General features: G+C 52.2%; 1 protein-coding gene across 1 annotated transcript in view; it reads right to left on the minus strand.

The window, feature by feature from the left end:
- STX1A (syntaxin 1A) overlaps positions 1-18,793 on the minus strand; it is a 106,370-nt gene that overhangs the window by 4,100 nt on the left and 83,477 nt on the right. Inside the window, exons 6-9 of the mRNA XM_050714738.1 lie at positions 12,940-13,048; positions 3,625-3,698; positions 2,807-2,944; positions 155-265 (exon numbers count right to left, since the gene is read on the minus strand). Of these exons, the coding sequence (XP_050570695.1) occupies positions 155-265; positions 2,807-2,944; positions 3,625-3,698; positions 12,940-13,048 (432 nt within the window). The remainder of the gene's footprint in view (positions 1-154; positions 266-2,806; positions 2,945-3,624; positions 3,699-12,939; positions 13,049-18,793) is intronic.

Below are 18,793 nucleotides of genomic sequence, written 5' to 3' on the forward strand. Positions count from 1 at the left end.
AGAAGTGCTTGAGTACCCACAAGGCTGCACCTTGCCGCCTGCTCCTTTGTGCGAGCAGCAAGGCAGGCAGGGGTGCCAGGCTGGGACCTGGTCCATGGACAGTGTCAGAAGTGCAGGCAGGGGAAGGTAAGACCCAGCCAGTGCCATGACTCACCCGTCTGGCTTTGCTCTGGTACTTCACTGCTTTTTTGGTGTCAGACACAGCCCGCTCCACGTAGTCCACAGAGTGTTCCACGTTGTACTCAATGCGGTCAATCATCTCACCCTGCAGAGTAGGGACAGAGCCCACACGCCCATGTGCACATACGTGAGCTCCTTCCTTCCCTGCTGCTCCCTGGCACCGTGCAGACGTCACCCTGCCCAGTGGCCCTGCATGGGAGAGAGAGGGATAGTCACCTGCCTGTAGCAGGCACACAGGCAGTGGACACCCTGGGGTGTGGGTCCAGACCACAGGCTTTGTCCAAGAGGGCTGGGACCTCTGTACACACCCCAGCAGAGAGGCAAGTAAGAGTCAAGTGGGTTCCCCATCCCAGTCCTGGCCTGGTGGCCACATGTCTTATGTCCCAGGTGAGCATCACAGCCACAACAGCATTTGCATCATCACGGTGCCACACACTGGAGAAGCAGGAGGAATGGCAGGGGAGGGCAAAGACCATACCAGCAGCACCACGTGGGGTGCTCAGAAAGCCACAGACATGCACTTAGATCTGCACAAGCACCCTGCCAAGAGCAGAGACCCCTGAAGCGAGGCTGGTCAGTCTGGACCACTGGGTCCTGCAGGGACTCCTGCCCCACTCCTCCTCCAGGATATGGAGACATGGCCTGAGGCATCCTCACCTAGCCAACATTCTCCCTTCTGCCCCCTCTTTACTGCCCACCAGGAGCATCCGGGTCCTACAGCAGATGGAGACTGTCTGATGGTTCATGTGAACAACAGGCTTTCCAGGGGTGGGCAGAGGCTTGAACCCCAATGACCTTCTGCACGGCACAGAGGGAATCTGGGCTGCAAAGCTGGGGATCATGGCCAGTAACTCTGCAACGCTCTTTTCTGAGCTTTAACACCTGGCAGCACCAGAGAGGACAAGCCTTGCAAGCCCAGGGATGTTACCCTCCCACCCTGGTCGAAGCACCCTGCACCATCAGGCACCCTGCTGCTCTTGTCCCATGCCTGTGATATGCTGGCCTGGGTGCTGTGCCTAAAGCTGCTGCTTCCCCTGCCCACTGGTGCCATTCCTAGGGCAGAGTAGGCAGCTGCCAGCACAGCTGTGAGTCTGGTACCCCTCTGCTCTCTGCCTTCCCTGTGCCAGCAGCTCAGAGACTACCCCCCCACCCCGGAGTGTTGCAGGATGCTGGCATGGTCTAGCAGTTACAGCAGGGCAGGAGGCCGCAAATCCTCCTAGAGTGCATCAAGCCTCCCTCGCTGCTTCATGCCTCCAGTTCTCCCAGGGAAGGCTGGTAAGGGATGGTGGTGCCCCTTCCCACACAGGGACCAGCACAATGCAGTGCCCTCAGGTAACTGTGCCCACACTGCCCTGACCTGCTGGGCTGTGGGGTGACAGCATGGGTGTTGGCTGCAGGCAAGGCCACAGCAGCAGGCAGGGCCAGGGACAGTCTCAGTGGCCTGTCACCCCTTGCCTCCACCTGTGTGTGTACCATGGAGGCTGCACCACCCGTGGGCCCGGTGGGGGAGCCGGACATGGCCATGTGACAGGCTGTGACAAGCAGGTCTCCCAGGAATGGTGACAACTCCTGCTGGCAGAGTGGCATAAGGAGCCCAAAGAATGTGAGGATAGGACACAGGACCTAGAGTCTCTGAACAAGGTGGAGGTGGCCCTGCATGGATTGGTACCTCCTCCCCCTTCCCACCTCACTGGGGCCAGCCAGAGGGGACAGAAGATGCAAGGGCCCTTCTCTTGGGAGCTGCATGATGGCACTGCCAAAATCTTGTGACCCTGGGCCACCTGTCCCAGCCTGTCCCAGGAGCTGACAACCCAATGCCCTGCAGACATCAAGGGAAAACGGAGGAGACACACAGGGCCAGGTTTGCCAGCTGGTCAAGGGCAGGCCAGACAAACACCTCCATGCCACAGCCACCCTCACCCATTTTCCAAGGGCCAGCCCTGGTGCCACACAAGAGCCACAGACATGCAGAGTGCAGCCATGCAGAGCCGAGCATGCAGCACTGGCAAGGGCCAGGTGGGGCTTTACCTGCCACTGACGTCTCCTCGGCCGCGACAGCATGGCAGGCAAGAAGGGGGGTGAGCAGAGACACCGAAGAGCATGCCCATCTGAAGGGCCATGCCCTGCAGGCTGGTGGCACAGCCTGGGGCTCCCCAGGCTCTGTCAGTGGGGCCCAGTGCTCACATGTGAGCCCACATGGGCCTCCCCAGCACTGCTCAGGCTCTGGGGAAGAAGGACCCATCCCCACCTGGGTGCCAGCCACCAGCAGGTGCCCTCCTCCAGGGCAATTCACCTCACCACCCGCCCTGAGCACACAGCAGCTCCTGCTCTGGGGCACAGGACAGATACCTCCAGCCCTGCAGAGCCCACCTCAGCCCTGCTGAGAGCCGTGTAGGTGCCAGGTGGCCAGATGCAGGTTTTTACCTCAGCACCCACCTTGGAAGGACACCAGCATGGAGGTGCTTTCATGGGCCCAGGGCTGCCCTCCCAAGCTGTCTGCTCCAGTGCCCTTTCAGTGTCCAGGCAGAGCACATCAGTTCCTCTCCAGCCTTTCCCCCTCTCCCCTGCCACCTCCCACCCCCCCCAGTGAGCTGGCATCTGGGCTATGGGCTGCAGGTCTCCCTACCTGGCTCTCCACCAGCATGGCCATGTCCATGAACATGTCATGCAGCTCTCGGATGCTGTTCTCCAGCTTGATGATCTCACTGTGCCGTGTCTCAATCTCATTCAGTGCCTGCTTGGTGATGTTTGAATCCATAATGATCTGCAAGAAGACAAGGCCAGTAAACATGCTCAGTCCTGCTTCTGTGCCCCAGATGTTGTCCCTCACCTCTGGGACCAGGGGAACCAAGAGAGGTAGGAGAACGGTTTAAATGAGAGGCATCTTCTGGGGCAATGGAGAAAATGGAGCAAGATCCTGGAAGAGCACTCTGGGGTTTGGCCTCACAGCGACCATGAGGCCATAGCCAGGCCCCATGGAGCCACACAAAAGCCTTGGAGGCTGGCGCTGGACTCAGAGGGAACATTGCAAGCCAGCACCATCTGCCTGCCCATGAGGCCACTGGGCATGGCAGGGATCTTGGCAGAGCAGGGCCTTGGTGCAAGGCAACCCTCCTTGGGGTTGTGGCTGGTGCCAGAGTGTAAAAGGCTTGGCTGCCATATAGCCTCTAACCCACAAGTACCGTGGAGCAGGGAGAGCCTCCAGCCACCCCAGCCAGGCAGTTTGCAGCAGCCTCCCCTCTGCCCTGCCCCAGCCGAGAGCTGCCCTTCCAGCCAGGACATAGTCCCTGCTAATGCAGCATCCTGAGCATCCTGCTGCAGTACGGGCAGTACTTGTCATTCCTGTGCTGGGAGCACATTCAACAGACAACTCCCCAAGGGACAAGGGCTGGCTTGGCTTTTAACCATGCTGGGCTTGAAGCAGGGCCGACCCATGGTGCTTACCCCAGAGGAGAAGATGGCTGGGTTGCCGCTCTCCAGCATGTCCTCCAGCTCCTCACTGGTGGTGGTCCTGCCAGCTGCAAGCAACACACATGGGTCACTTGTGAGCTCCTGTCCTGGCCACAGGTCCAGCAACCCTACCACAGGGCTCTGTTGTCTCTGTTGCATCTCCTAGAAGCAGAGCCGAGCTGCTCTTCTAGCCCTGAGAGCTCAGAGGGCCACTACAGGGATGCTGGCCAGACAGCATCCAGGAGGGATGGGAGAGCAGCGATCCAAGAGCAAGGATGGACTGCAGGGCTATCCCAACGAACCCTATCCCAGGACAGTCGAAGCCCACAAAGACATCCAGCTCAGCAGAGCTCGCTGCCCTGACACACCCTACTGCCGCTACTCAAAGCCTCATTAATGCCCCAAGGGTGTTTTAGCCCTCAGGGCTGCCAGAGTTTTAGCCCTGCAGCTGTTTAACAGAGAAATCAGACTCATTCCTTCTCCCACCCTCATTCTTGGCAGTACGCCTGGCCCCATTGTGGTACTTTCGGCCCCATGGCTCCTTTGCGGGCAATTTTCTCATCCTTTGATCACAGTTGCCTCCCACTCCCCACAGACATATTCTTCATAGCTACAGAGGTGAGACATAGTAGTCATTCTGCAGATTACACCAGTCCTCCAGCATAAGTTACTTCAGTCTTATATGATTCTATGATTCTAATAGCCAGGTAGTACCCATGAAATTGCAGTGCTAAACAGAGACAAACACTCTGGGCAGGCTTTTACCAGGGCTGACACCTGCAAAGAAGGCAGAGGACATCCCGTTGGTGCGACCAGGAGCAGATGGGGGCAGACGGGCAGGAGTAGCTAATCATAGAAACATAGAACAGCTTGGGTTGGAAGCGACTTTGCAGATCATCTAGTTCCAAGCCCCTTGCCATGGGCAGGGACGCTACCGACTAGATCAGGTAGCCCAGTGCCTCGTCCAACCTTGTCTTGAACACCTCCAGGAACGGGGCATCCACAGCTTCTCTGGACAACCTGTTACAGGTTGCATTCGATGGGCTCAAGGAGCCCAAAATGGAGCCTGCATCCCTCCCAGCGGTGCGGTGAGGAAGGACTCAGCTGAGCCAAGTGGCTCAAAGGGGAGCATAATCCACAACTCATCACTTAATGGAGTAAATCTTCAAATCTGACTGCATACTGCAAGGAGACAAAATCACAAACTGAGCAGATCTTAGATATCAAGATTAAAAAGTATAAGAAAGATTACAAAGAGGAAGAAAAGGGACCATATGACAAAGCAAAGAAATGCTCCACCCATAAGACGTAAGCATAAAGAACCATAGAGGGTGAGGAGCAGCAGTCTGCTCCTCCATGTTTGGTCTGCAGCCCCAAAAAGAGAGGCAACCAGAACCAGACAACAGGGATCCCCACCCTGCAGCAGAAGTTGTTCCTTAGCAGAACTGGCATGAGCTCATCCAGCAGTTCCCAGTTCCTGGAGTTGCTTGGGCAGGCATGGTTCCCTGTCCCTACATCTCCCTGCATGAACAGCAAGGACAAGCCCACAGCCCTTACATAAATGGTGGGTTTGAAATGTTTTCTCCAAGTTCTGGGCAATGTGGTCACAGGCACTCCAAAGGCTTCAGAAACCTGGGGACTGCTGAAATGCTGGGATGCCATCCTGCCTTGGCAGCCTCCGCAGGGCTGTGCTGGAGAAGCAGGAGTGGGGTTGCTCCAGGGCAGGGGCTGAGACAGGAGCTGGGGTGACCCCAGCACACGTGGGGCCCTCATCAACTGGGGTGCAATCCCACAGCATGAAAGCTGAGTGGTGATAACAGAGTCCAGCAGCAGTGTCAGACAAGGCAAGCTGTGAAATCAGATCTGGGGTAGCTCCAAAGAGTCCTGTCAGGAACAGCAGGAAATGGGGCTGGAGACAGGACTGGAGACAAAGCTACAATGTAGGGCTAAGGTCTATCCAGGAGACATGGCCAGAGAAGGACTGGGGACACAACTAAGACAAAGATCCAAAGTCCCAGGAGACAGGGCTGGAGACAGGTACATCTGCAACACATCTCAGATGTGAACTGGGTGGCCCAGGCCTGATCCTATACAGCTGCAGGACCCGTGGGCAGAGGTGGAAGTCCTGGGTGAGGCTTGTCTTGATGACTAAGAACTGCTAGTGGCCCCCAAAGCCCTGAGAAGCTGCTGCTTTGCAGCAAGGGAACAAGTCCTCCTCCTAGCTCTGCTCACACCATGACTGGCAAATCCAAGAAGCAAAATCTTTTCTATGTAATTCTCATGGAAATTACCCATGGAAACCACATTCTGCTAGAGTCTTTCACCACTCCTGCTGACATGTTCCGACCCCCTTCCATCCTCCTGCAGGAGGGCTGGGAGCCTTGGCAAGAGGCTCCACCACCTCTGCATGCTGCTCTGCCAGCATCTGCCACCTCTCCTCATCCCCAGGTCTGTGAATGGTGAAGTATAAGAGGATCTCCAGGCATTCAACATCTTTCTATACCAAATGTGAGCTCAGTGAAGCCTGTTCGGTAACTACAGGTCAGGGCTTAACTCTGCAATCTGTGCGCTCACAGGTCTGAAGGAGTTGTGTAATGCCAACGTGCCCTTCATCCCCACCTTCCACAAGCTCCTGGAAGGGCTCCACAGCCTGTTTCCAGTCACTGCTTCAAGTTTTACAACCACCAAGGGCAACCCATGACACCCCCTTCCCAGCCCCGCAGGCCCTTTCTGCCACACTGACTGTCCCACTGCCATGCGCCATGACTGATGGAAGAACCTGCGCCATTGGAGGAAACTCAAATAAATAAATAAATAAATAAATAATTTTTTTAAATGTCCTTTTCTGCCTGAACCAGGCCCCTGGCTTGGTTCAGCAGAGGAGACAGCAGCATGATGCAAGGAATGGCTGCTGCCAACAGCCTTGGAGGACAAGAAGCTCGGAGCAGTGTGTGGAGAGCTGGAAGCAGCAGAGTTGCTGATCCTGCCCCTCTCAGTGGGCGAAGCTGAGTCCTGTGTTCCGCTGCTGGTGGTTCTTCATGTTGTGCAAGTGCCATCAATCAGAGAAAAGTCTTTGTAATTGCAAACAAAACTACCTCCAAACAAAACTTTCCATAACTCCAAAGAACAAGCCAAAAGCTTTTTTGCTTTGGCAACTGGAAAATTTCTGGCAGCCAGAGATTTCTGAAGATTCATATAAATTAGGGCAAGTTATCAAGCCTTCCAAAAAGACATCTCTGAGGACAAAAGCTCTGCAAGCGTTTTTCTAGCTTTGGCGGAAGATCATCCAGAGCCTGCTTGTGACAAGCATGATGCAGGTTCAGCCTGCAGAGATGCCTGTGTCCGACACACAACCCCAGAGCCAGGACCTAATTTCTTAATCAAAACATCTGACTTTTGTCAGATCTTGTCTTGTGTTTGAATTAATACATTCCTTTTACTGCAACAGAAAGATGAATTGGGTCATGTAACAGGGCTTGTTTTGCAGAAAGTCGTGCTGGCTTCTCTGGTTACTATTGGCTCCTTGCTCATGGCTGCCCTGGACCCAGGAAGGCAAAACAAGGGTTGGAACAGCACAAATTTACTGACCCTCATGTTGATTACGCTCAACACTGAGCAGTCACTGGCACAGTGACAGAGGAGTGTGCTGAGTACGGTGCGTCTCAAGGACCCACTGCTCAGTCCCATTCAAGTCCTGAAGAAAGCCCTGAGGACAAGCAGCAGTATCAGCTCCAGGGGTTGCCGCGTCTTGCAGGCAGAGACAGGACAGAATGCAGGATATGTGTTTTTGCCCTGTCTCTCACTGTCTCCTTGCTGTCCCATTCCCCTCTTGCAAAGCACAGGGCAGGTAAAGGCCCCAAAGCATTCAAGGCAAAGAATGAGAGCACAGACATCATGTGGGTTAACAAGGAGCCAGGCAGTGCAGGCTTGACCAAGGGATGTAGCTGGTCAGGAAGTTTGCTTTAATGTTAAGACGAAGCATGAGGCCTGGAGGCTACATCTTGCCCACACCATGCAGCATAACACTCGCCAAAGACTTCCAGGGAAGTCTTCTGGGGTCCTGCAAGTCCACTGCCTTCTGGCTAGGTTTCATGGTTTGGAAGGCTATTGTTAGATCTCCAACAGCAACAAAACCAGATAAATGTGTGTCAGATACCTGATAGATCCATTGTCCGTCCACATTACCACAAAATTACTGCATAACCACAAATGGGAATGAAAGGGCTGAGTCAATGGAAAGTGCCTATAAAGTGGGAAGAGCCCAGGAGAAAATCCATGCCCTGAAATTTGGCAAAATACTGGAAAATCATGACAACTGGTCCTCTGCCTCCCTAGAGAGCTCCAGAATGCATCTTCCTCTCACTTGGCATCTTTAGAAATTAAAGCTTTCCTGAGGAGAAAAGCCTCTGAGAGTTGTCAACAGACAAAGCAGCATAGAGCACTGCTGGGGACTGTGAAACAGAGGGAGAAGCAAACTCAGCCCTTAGCTGGAAAGGAGAGAATGGCACAAGACAGGTCATGAAGCTCTGGGACAGGCCGAGACATGAAGCCATTAAGGAGACCTGCCACCAAACTCCCCTCAATGGCACTGCAGAGGCTGTGGCCCTGCGAGGGCCACATGGATCAACTAGCTTCCCAGAGAGGGGGCAGGAGCAGCTCCCTCTGGGGTGTGCAGGGATTTGGGGAAGCTCCATGGGGAAGGTGCTGGTACCGCAGCTGGCACTGTTCACGCAGCCCATGCAAAACACCAGTTTGTAGAGTTCTGCACGTCGCGCTCTCTATAAATAGGAAAGACTTCCAGGTAGGTGCCTCTGGAAGTCCAACATGCCACAGCTGCATTAACTGTAACAAGTCAGCTGTGCTCACAGCATCCCTCCTCCCCAGCAGCAAGGCTGCACGAGCACCCACAGAATGACACTAGGGCTCAGGCTGCACATAGAGAGAACCAGACACCTTCCCTGGAGGCTGGGATCCTCTGTCTGGATCAGACTTCCATGCTCCCTGTAGATACAAATCTATACAACTCCCACGGGGATGGATAATGCTGTCCTGTCTATCTGTGCATGCAGAGGCAGCAAGTGCTGGGGACCCAGCTCACTTGGCTGTCCCCCAGCATAGACAGGTCTAGCACTGGCAGCAGTGGTATTGAGGGGTGCAGACTTCAGCTGTAAAAGCCTGAGCAGGATGTCACAAACTGCTACCTGGATCCCTGCTCTGTGACCCCTTTTGCTCTGACAGGGAAGGCTGCAGGTGCCAGCTTCCAGAGCTGTGTAGGCATTTTGACCCAAGAGGACCTTTGTAGGGTAGACGAATGAGTGGTAAGTTGTGAGACGGAAGTGCCACAGGAATCCCATGTGAATCTGTTCAGGCTCCCACGCAGTGCTATGCATGCAGCTACTCCTGCCCTGCCGACCCACCGGCACACACGGGGAGCACCGTGGCCTTTCGGGCTGGTTGGGGCTACTCAAAGGAGCCACCTGGGCTGGACCAGCCCCGGGCTGTCCAAGATCATGGGCAGTTCATGAAGCATCTACAGCTTGCACTTCTGCACATCAGTTAACCCAGTCTCACATAGTGGGGTGGGGGCTGATTAGTTCTCTCAGTGCCTTTGGAGACAACGGATTCTTTATTTTTGGATCCTCAGTCTCACACATAACTCAATTTTTCATAAAAAACAGTCTCTGTGCAGCACCTCCATGGCATCAAAGATACACAAGTGCCATAGAAAGCTCCTCCAGGCCTCAAATCCAAATTCTCTGGGATCAAAACCTAATCACTTAAGATGTCATTCCTCATAATGGCCAAACTGGAGAGGAGAAAACAAAGGAGCAACACCTCCCGTTGCATGCAGCAATGACACTCAGGCTCCAGAAAGCACTAGTGAAAGCACGGCTCCAAGTAGCATCCGCGGGGATGCCACAGGGGGGAGGCACATCCCAGCAAGAGATGATTGAGCAAGAACAGCCACCAAGGATCTGTCCAGCACTCAGCAACCTGAGGACACTGCATCCCTCTATGACGTCCTCTGTCTTGGTGTGCTTGGAAGCAGAGTGAGTGGGTAGGGGAAAAGGGGACAACTGTTAGGACTAGAACAGAAGCAGTGAGAGGAGAGGATACCCACTTAACCAAGTCAGACTCAGGGGCTCAGCACACACTTCATGTGCAAGGTGACAGTAAGGACCAGAGGCATAACCTCTGGCATGCACAAGGTGCCTACGCAAGGAAAAGAGGCAGGTCCTGAGGTCCTGAGGGGGCTGTGAAGAGCCCCAAGGGTTCACCAGTTAGTTGCTCTTTGTGCAAAACAGCATTGCCCATGCCTATGACCCATTGCCCATGAAAGTGCCATGGCAGTTTTCCTACATCATCATTTCTTCTGCAACAAGCACATTCTGAGCTTTTCCCACTCATGATGTCCCTGCAGACCCTGTCCCCAAACTTCACCCATCACCATGTCCCATCCAGCCATGCCACTTCCACCAGCCATGCTACTTCCAGCACCAGAAAGGAAAAGTATTCCTCTGCAGACAGCAGCACTTCAGCAGAGAGCTATCTCCCTGCATGCCCACTACCATCTCTGCACCACATGGAGAGGAGGCGTAAGGCTGGCATGTACAGAAGAAGTGTGTCACAAACATCAGACCAGGAAAAGAAGCTGGAGTGACTATCCCATTTCCGGAGCAAGATGTAGAAGCAGTTAGGACAGAGAAGCTCACCAGCTGCCGGAAAGCCTCCCCAGAACAGATGAAAAGTCTCTGCTCTCATACTTTCTGAACCTTAGTGATTTATTGACTTTGCTGTCAGAGCTCCCAGCACTTCCATCAGCGGAAACGAGAGCTACGGATTTCATAGATATTTGTGCAGCCACCACTTCCCAGCTGAGCTCAGTTCAGCAGAGATGGAAGGTGCTGGCTGTTACATGCAGGGAAAAGCACAGCTCTCTGTCCAGACAGCACTCCTGACAAAACCCCAGTAAGCTTGTCACTTCTTTTTGCCAACAGGGATTTTCTGCTGTCACCAGCCAGAGGAACCAAGCTTTTGCAAAGGATTGTGCACTGGGCTGTGCACAGCACAGACCCCCATCCTCCACATGCATCTGCCTTACATCTCCGCCCCAAAAGGGAAGGCAGGTTCCTCACTGTCACTGACTAGGACACCTCCTCTGCACCCAACAACTGCACCACTGTGAGCCTTTTCCTCGTGCCCTGTCAATGCTCTGCCAGCTCTAAAGGTCAGCCCAGTTAGGATAGACAAAGCACAGCCAAGCACTGCATAACTTAAACAGAGCAGCAGAGTCCTTCTAAAACCTGACAAACAAGAGGAAAGTTTCTTTCAGGATTCTTTCACGGTTTCTCTGCAGATGATTAAGGACCTGGCTAAATCCTTTCAAATCTCCTCTCTTAAGAGGGAGGAATAGGGATACTTTAAATTCCTGTTATGTTGTACGACACCCCTGTGGCTGGGTATCACCTACAGAATGACATTAGCTAACAAATGAGTCACAGTCAGCTGGAGCAGTGACACACATTCATCATCCTGCTTTACATTAAATGTCAAGCTCTTGTTGAGCCTCACGTCAATCAATCTTCTGTTCAGCCGGTGTGAAATATTCATATTATCATTATACATGATAAAGAATAATCTTAACAGAGGAAAGATTTGCACAGTCAAGTCTCCTTCTGTCCTTCCACAGAAGCTACCATACCCCACTAGCATCCAGATTCACAGGCATTTGCAGCTCACGAGGGACGTTTCCACAAGTGACCTTCAAGGAAACCATGATCAGAGATCTACCTTATTATTCATGCTGAGTCTTGAAAGGAAAAAACGCTCATTTGTTTGTGAGAAAAAAATGGACTGTGCTTCAGACTTTTACATTTTAATCACAAAAACTCATGACACGCCTCTGCCCATGAAATTATTTGCAAAATGTCTTTCAGTATCTACTCGCCCTAACTTCCCCCTTGTCTGCTTATTTCCCTAATTATGGTGGTGTTAAGGTTCTTCTTTGCTGGAAGATGACCACATTTCTCTAAAGCTAACCATGTATCACTGATTCCCCAGAATAATCACTAGGAAAGCACATTTTGTGGGCAAAGACAGACTTCTCCTCAGTGATGGGCTCTGAATTACACAGTGAAATCTTAACAAGATCCTAGTGCCACAGTGGCTAACGGCCTCAGAGGTGTCACCTGGGGCCCACCTTCAGCCAGAAGACACCACCACTGCAGAGAACTACCACCATCCTGGGTCAGGGTTGTTATAAGGGAAAATGTTGAGAGCATAAAGTGCCCACATCTCAAGAGCTCACTTGTCTGTTATTATATATATTTCATTATACCTGAAATGAAAACCGCCCAGAGGAAAGTCAAGCACTGCTGCTACCTGGGCAGGGACTGATGCCACAGATATACATGGGAGTCAGGAACTCCCACAAGCCTGTTGGAGTTCAAAATTAGCTGCAAACAAGAGAGAGAGAAATTTCTCTCTGTGCTCTCTGCGGTCTCCATGCAGCATTTAAGAAAACCTTGGGAGTTTTTGTGCTTTGCAGGATGCAGGCACACCTTGCCAGCCCTGCAGGCAAAGCAATGCTCTCAGTGCCTGGAGCAGAGGTGCCACGCACTGCAGTCTGCTTGCACCATTGGGAGGAATGACAGCATCCAGGACAACACCCACCTTGTGCAGACGCTAGATGGATGGAGCCAACTCCCCAGTAAGGCACTGCTATTTGCCTTTCTTAACCAGGGCAGCTAAATAAGTTTGATATGATTAAGCTGAAAACCCTTGGGCTGATGATGGCTCTCCTCACTGCCTGCAGCCCTCATGTGCTCCTGCCAGAGCCCAGCAGTGCATGAGGCTTGCTGCCAGCTGTCTTAACTGCCCACAGCAGCAGCATGCTTGGCCAATCTGGGGTGCTTCAGAGCTGTGCTGGGTGTGCAGTGAGCAGCATCCTGCAGTGGGGCATGAGCACATATCCAGATGTGATGAAAACCCAAACAGCAGAAGTGCCCAGCCATGTTGGCTGTAGGGACTGCACAGGTGTGGGAATCACTGGTTCCTCAGCTCCGGTGGGCACACCAGCATTACTGACTATATTTTTAACAATGAAACACAGCAAAATACAAGGGACTGTCACTTGTCTGCCCTGTAGCAGGAGCACATCCCAGCCACTCCTGAGTGCATGCACAGCCCATGGGTACCTGGGTTTGGACACAGAAGTGTGCGCAGGTGCGGGCACCTCTGGCTCTGCCACAGATAGTGCAGGGTGCAGCCCCTGGCCGCCCAGCTGTACTCCCCACTGCATTTACTCACTGATCTCCAGCTGTCTCTGAATCCTGCCCTTGCAGCGCTCCCGGTAGTCAGTCTGTGTGGCGTTGTACTCAGACATCACTTCTACGAACTTGCGCGACAGCGTTGAGTGCTGCAGAGGGAAGAGCAACAGAGCAGGTTCAGAACCTGGCTGCTTCCAGCATCCAAACACCATTTCCAGCCTGGCGGCCGCTCTCAAACTACAAGAGAATTCAAGGCGGGCAACAGTGCACGACAAGGCTAGGATGGACCCTGAACCCTGCACCCCAGTCCAGGGTTTTCTCTCAGCCTCCAGGGTTCACTGGGGGTTGTGGCAGGCAGCAGCCCCCTCGAGGCCAACACAGGTGCCTGGGCTGATCCCACGGTAGCTACCTGGCAGGGGACATCTGCCAACAGATAGCAGCACTGGAGCTGGAACCCCAGTGCCACCCAGCCCATGCCCCTGGCTGTTCCTACAGCAGCACCGATCTGAGAACATTTTAGTGGTCTGTCAGAAGAAATGGGTAATGTGCTGGTAGAGAAGCAGGTCTAGCACAGCAGACAGACAAAACATCGCCCACCCGGTTCTGAACTTGGCTGTCCTGCTGGGAGTGGGCAGTGCTGCTGCCCAGCCTTTCCTGCCTGCTGCACCTCCCCAGGCACAGGCAGGGGCCAGCCACTGGTCAGGCTGGCGTGGAGCACTGGGGCTGGGCCAAGCAGGCTAGGCTGCAAGCATGCAGCATGCTCTAGGACAGTCCTGTTTTCCCTCCCCATACTGGAGGGCCCAGACATTCCCCATGCCCCCCAAACCTCCCCCAAACTCTGTCCACCCATCCACTTCAGGAATTTCAAAGACAACAGAGCCTTTACAAATCGCATCATAGAATGGTTTGGGTTGGAAGGGGCCTTAACGACCATCCAGTTCCAACCACCTGCCATGGGCAGGGACACCTCCCACTAGGCCAGGTTGCCCAAAGCCCCATCCAGTCTGGCCTTGAGCACTTCCAGGGATGGGGCATCCACAGCTTCTCTGGGCAACCTGTTCCGGTGCCTCACCGCCCTCATAGTAAAGAATTTCTTCCTTATATCTAACCTAAATCTACTCTCTTGCAATTTAAAACTGTTACCCCTTGTCCTGTCGCTACACCCCCTGACCAAGAGACCCACCCCAGCTTTCCTGTAGGGCCCCTTTAGGTACCAGAAGACCACTATATGGTCTCCCTGGAGCCTTCTCTTCTCTCTGCTGAGAGCTCTCCCAACCTGTCTCCATAGAAGTGCTCCAGCCTGTGATCATCCTCATGGCCTCCTCTGGACTTGCTCCAACAGTTCCACATCCTTCTTGTGCTGGGGGCCCCAGAGCTGAACACAGTACTCCAGCTGGGGTCTCAAGAGACCACAGCAGAGGGAGAGAATCACCTCCTTGATCTGCTGGTCATACTTCTTTTGATGCGGCCCAGGATACGGTTAGCTTACAGTTGCCAGTTTAGACACAAAGATGTTCTGTGGGACTGTATCAAAGCCTTTGTACAAGTCAAGGTAGATGACATTGATTGCTCTTCCCTTGCCCCACAATGCTGTCATAGAAGGCCACCAAGTTAGTCAGGCATGATTTGCCCTTTGTGAAGCTATGTTGCCTATCTCCGATTACCTCTCTGTCTTCCATAAGCCTTAAAATAAGCTGAAATAACTCTTTACACCCCTCCAGCCATTCATAAACCATGGGACTTTTTACCTGACCTGTGTTGTGGGTCTCACCACCAAGCTGCCTGCCACTGCAGTGCAGCTAACAGAATCATCCAGGTTGGAAGAGACCTCCAAGATCACTGAGTCCAACCTCTGACCTAACACTAACAAGTCCTCCACTAAACCGCATCACTAAGCTCTACATCCAGATGCCTCTTAAAGACCTCCAGGGATGGTGACTCAACCACTTCCCTGGGCAGCCCATCCCAATGCCTAACAACACTTTCGGTAAAGAAGTTCTTCCTAATATCCAACCTAAACCTCCCCTGGAGCAACTTTAGCCCATTCCCCCTCGTCCTGTCACCAGGCACGTGGGAGAATAGACCAACCCCCACCTCGCTACAGCCTCCTTTAAGGTACCTGTAGAGAGCGATAAGGTCGCCCCTGAGCCTCCTCTTCTCCAGGCTGAACAAGCCCAGCTCCCTCAGCCGCTCCTCGTAAGACTTGTTCTCCAGACCCCTCACCAGCTTCGTTGCCCTTCTCTGGACTCACTTGAGCACCTCCATGTCCTTCTTGTGGTGAGGGGCTCAAAACTGAACACAGTACTCGAGGTGAGTACTCAAACATTGTACTGAACACAGTACTCGAGCTAAGCCCAGCTCCGCACATAAACTGCTCATCCTGAGCGCTGGTCCCATGGGGACACAGGGGGATGGCTGCACATCCCAAATCGAATGGCTGCCTGCAGAGCTGCCTGCCCACCTGGGGCTGATGTCACAGCAGAGCTGTCAGCCCCTGCACACAGAGCACCCTCATTGTATTTGGCTGCTTTCCATTTCCAAGGAAAGGCAACCAGATCCCAACCACAGCCAGTCAAACATACTGACCCCTGCAAAGCATCACCTGCCCACAAAGCTGGTGCTGCCCCTGGGTGGGAGCTCACCCCCCTTCACCCACCCAGAACCCACCTGTGCTGGGAGTGCCATATGATACAGCTGCCCACCAACAAGAGAACAGCAAACAGCGAAGAAGATATTCCAGGAAAGCCAGGACAGAGCACCACATGCATCCAACATCCAAACACTTGCACTTCATCAACAAGCCTTTTCCCCAACATGCCAGAACCTGAGTTTCTCGTGCATGAGTCTTAAGGGAAGCCAAATTTGATGCTGTGTCAGGCAAGAACTGTTCATGCCCTTCTTCAGCCATGCAGCAGAAGTAACAGCATGTTGGAGTTTAAGAAGCGTTTGGACTGTGCACTTAGTAATGTGGCCTGAATTTTTGGGTAGACCCGTGTGGTGCCAGGAGTTGGACTCAATGATCCTTCTGGGTCCCTTCCAACTCAGGATATTCTATGATTCTATGATTGATGGGACTGGCCACATATACCGCACAGCCTGAACAGTCAGCATCCCACCTGCAGGCGACAGACATCTACAAGCTGGGGCCAGCCAATGGTACCCAGATGGGATGGTGCAAGGTGGGAAGCCAATGGTGCAAGGTGGGAAACCACTGAACTGTGTTATCCCAGTCTCACCCCCCCACAGACTGCTCATGCAGCCAGACTCCAGGAGCAGGAGCAACAGGTGATGTGGAAAAACGGTGGAGGGAGAAAGGAGAAGAGGAGACAGAAAAGGGACAGGAAAACAAGATATCCAGAAAGGATGAGAAAGAATGTAAGGAGAGAGAAAACTGAGAGTGACTAACAGGATGAAGGAACTCTTGGTAAAACAAAGAACTCTTGGCAAGCCACCAGAATGGCCTAAGTTCACAGTGAGTTACATACCATGGACAGCTGAAACAAAGGGCTGTACCTGAGCTCTGCCCAGCTGGAGGAGGCTTCAAAGCCTGTACATGAGCAGGACAGCTTCAATACAGCATGTCCCTGCACTCCCTGCACTGTCACTCCAACAGGCCAAACATGCACGATGCACACATGCATTCAGATGCTCCTACCAGGTGTCCATGTGTCCTGAGCAGCCCTGGCTAATGCACCCCTACCCCTACCTCCTGGGCACAGCACTGGAGACATCTTTAGATACACTTACATTTGCTTTGCAGCTATTCTAAGCAAGAGGCAGGTCAGCATTTATGGCAGAGCCTCAGGCTCAGCCCATCTTATTCCTCTTCTGCTAGAAAACCTCACACAAAAGACCCTGGCAGTGTCAGCTTCAGCAAGCAGCCTCTGCTTGAGGTGCCCAGCCTGAAGCAAGGTCAGAACAGCTCCTGATCATCTTCAAGTCATAGCTAGAAATCCTGCAAAGATGTGATATACAGTCCAAGTGAAAAAATCTTTTCAAAATCATTTTCCTAAAATCCAGTTCATTCTCATTCAGCTGAAAGCTATCAACATATGTTGATCTGCAGCCAAATACAGCTTTAGGTGTTGAATGACACTCCTTTCTGCTAATCAGTATACCACACCATCTCTCTTTTACTTAAGTTATTCAACTTAGTGTTTATTCTGTCAGATTGTTATTTTACATTCCCACAGGCATCCCACGTCTATAAAATGCATTTGATTTTGAAAGAACACAGAGTTTCATGAAAAATGCACTAGAAAAAGCATTTTAAATGGCTTTTAGTCATTAAATAAAAACTGCTTGAATATTCAGAGTAAATAAAAAGCACATCAATATGTACCTTGCATTTGAAATAAATTCATTAAACAGAAAATACTAAGTAACATTATGAAATGGGGTTGTTTCACCTAGGGCCAGTAACAATTTACTCCTCAAATGCTGGGAAAGCAACCCACTTTGCTGAACCACCAAGATGGATTTCCAAAGAGCTCATGCGGAACCAGCAGCCTCTGGGTACCTATGGAGTGGTACAAAACACCCACAAAGCATATACTGAAACCAAGGACCTTGTCCTATAACACTTTTTCTATTTAAGAGAAAGATATTTCTGAAGTGCTCTTCCTGTGTGGACTCCTGTGGGGCACCCCAGCCTTCCTCCAGAGCTCCCGCTGGGGATACAGGGGAAGCAGAGTTCCTCCTCCTCAGTTTCCACCAACTGGGTTTCTTTCACAGTGTATGAACTAGTCCAACCAAGGTGAAAATTTCCACTGCATCAGCTGGATAAACCAAGCCCAAAAGCAATTAAAGCAAAAGCTATTCTGAATAACAAATACTGACATTTGGAAGCGTGAAAATACTAGTGTTCACTCCGCTATGAACTTGAAATAACTTTCATACTTACAGAAACACTGAAAATACTGGCACCATTTCTGTGAACCTGCCTCTCTGGCAATATTTCTGAGCTGGGGATACCCTCAGGAGCTGCACAACTCCCTGTGACCCTAAAATACGTGTATCTTTTTCAGATAGGCAGGGTGCTTTATTCAAACTACTGATGTGATGTGGGGACAAATAGGGTGGTGTTAATATAATGAATTTAGAACATGAAAACATCTTTTCCACAGCGCAGAAACAGCTCAGGAGCCAGGCTGCCCTACTGGCCAGTTTGCTGGGGCTTGTGGACTTTGGGACAGCCATCGGCTCTTGTCCTCGTGGGGGACTTCAACTTCCCAGACATATCCTGGACATGCAATACAGCTCAGAGGAAGCAGTCTAGGAGGATTCTGGAGAGCATGGAAGATAGTTTCCTGACGCAGCTGGTTAGTGAGCCTACCAGGGGAGGTGCCCCGCTAGACCTTCTGTTCACAAACAGAGAAGGACTGGTGGGAGATGTGGTGGTCAGGAGCTCTCTTGGGCACAGTGACCACGAAATGGTAGAGTTCTCTATTCTTGGCGAAGTCAGGAGGGGGACCAGTAAAACTGCTGTCTTAGACTTCCGGAGGGCAGACTTTGAGCTGTTCAGGACACTGGTTGGCAGAGTCCCTTGGAAGGCAGTCCTGAAGGGCAGAGGAGTCCAGGAAGGCTGGGCACTCCTCAAGAAGGAAATCTTACAGGCTCAGGAGCGGTCTGTCCCCACGTGCCTAAAGATGAGCCGGCGCAGAAGAAGACTGGCCTGGCTGAACAGAGAGTTGTGGCTCGAGCTTAGGAAAAAAAAGAGGGTTTATGACCTTCGGAAAAGAGGGAGGGCCATTCAGGAGAACTATAAGGATGTTGCAAGGATGTGTAGGGACAATATTAGAAAGGCTAAAGCTCATCTGGAGCTCAATCTGGCTACTACTGTTAAAGATAACAGAGAATGTTTTTATAAATACATTAACATGAAAAGGAGAACT

The sequence above is a fragment of the Cygnus atratus genome, chromosome 20, assembly GCF_013377495.2.
Source record: "Cygnus atratus isolate AKBS03 ecotype Queensland, Australia chromosome 20, CAtr_DNAZoo_HiC_assembly, whole genome shotgun sequence".
Lineage (NCBI taxonomy): Eukaryota > Metazoa > Chordata > Aves > Anseriformes > Anatidae > Cygnus > Cygnus atratus.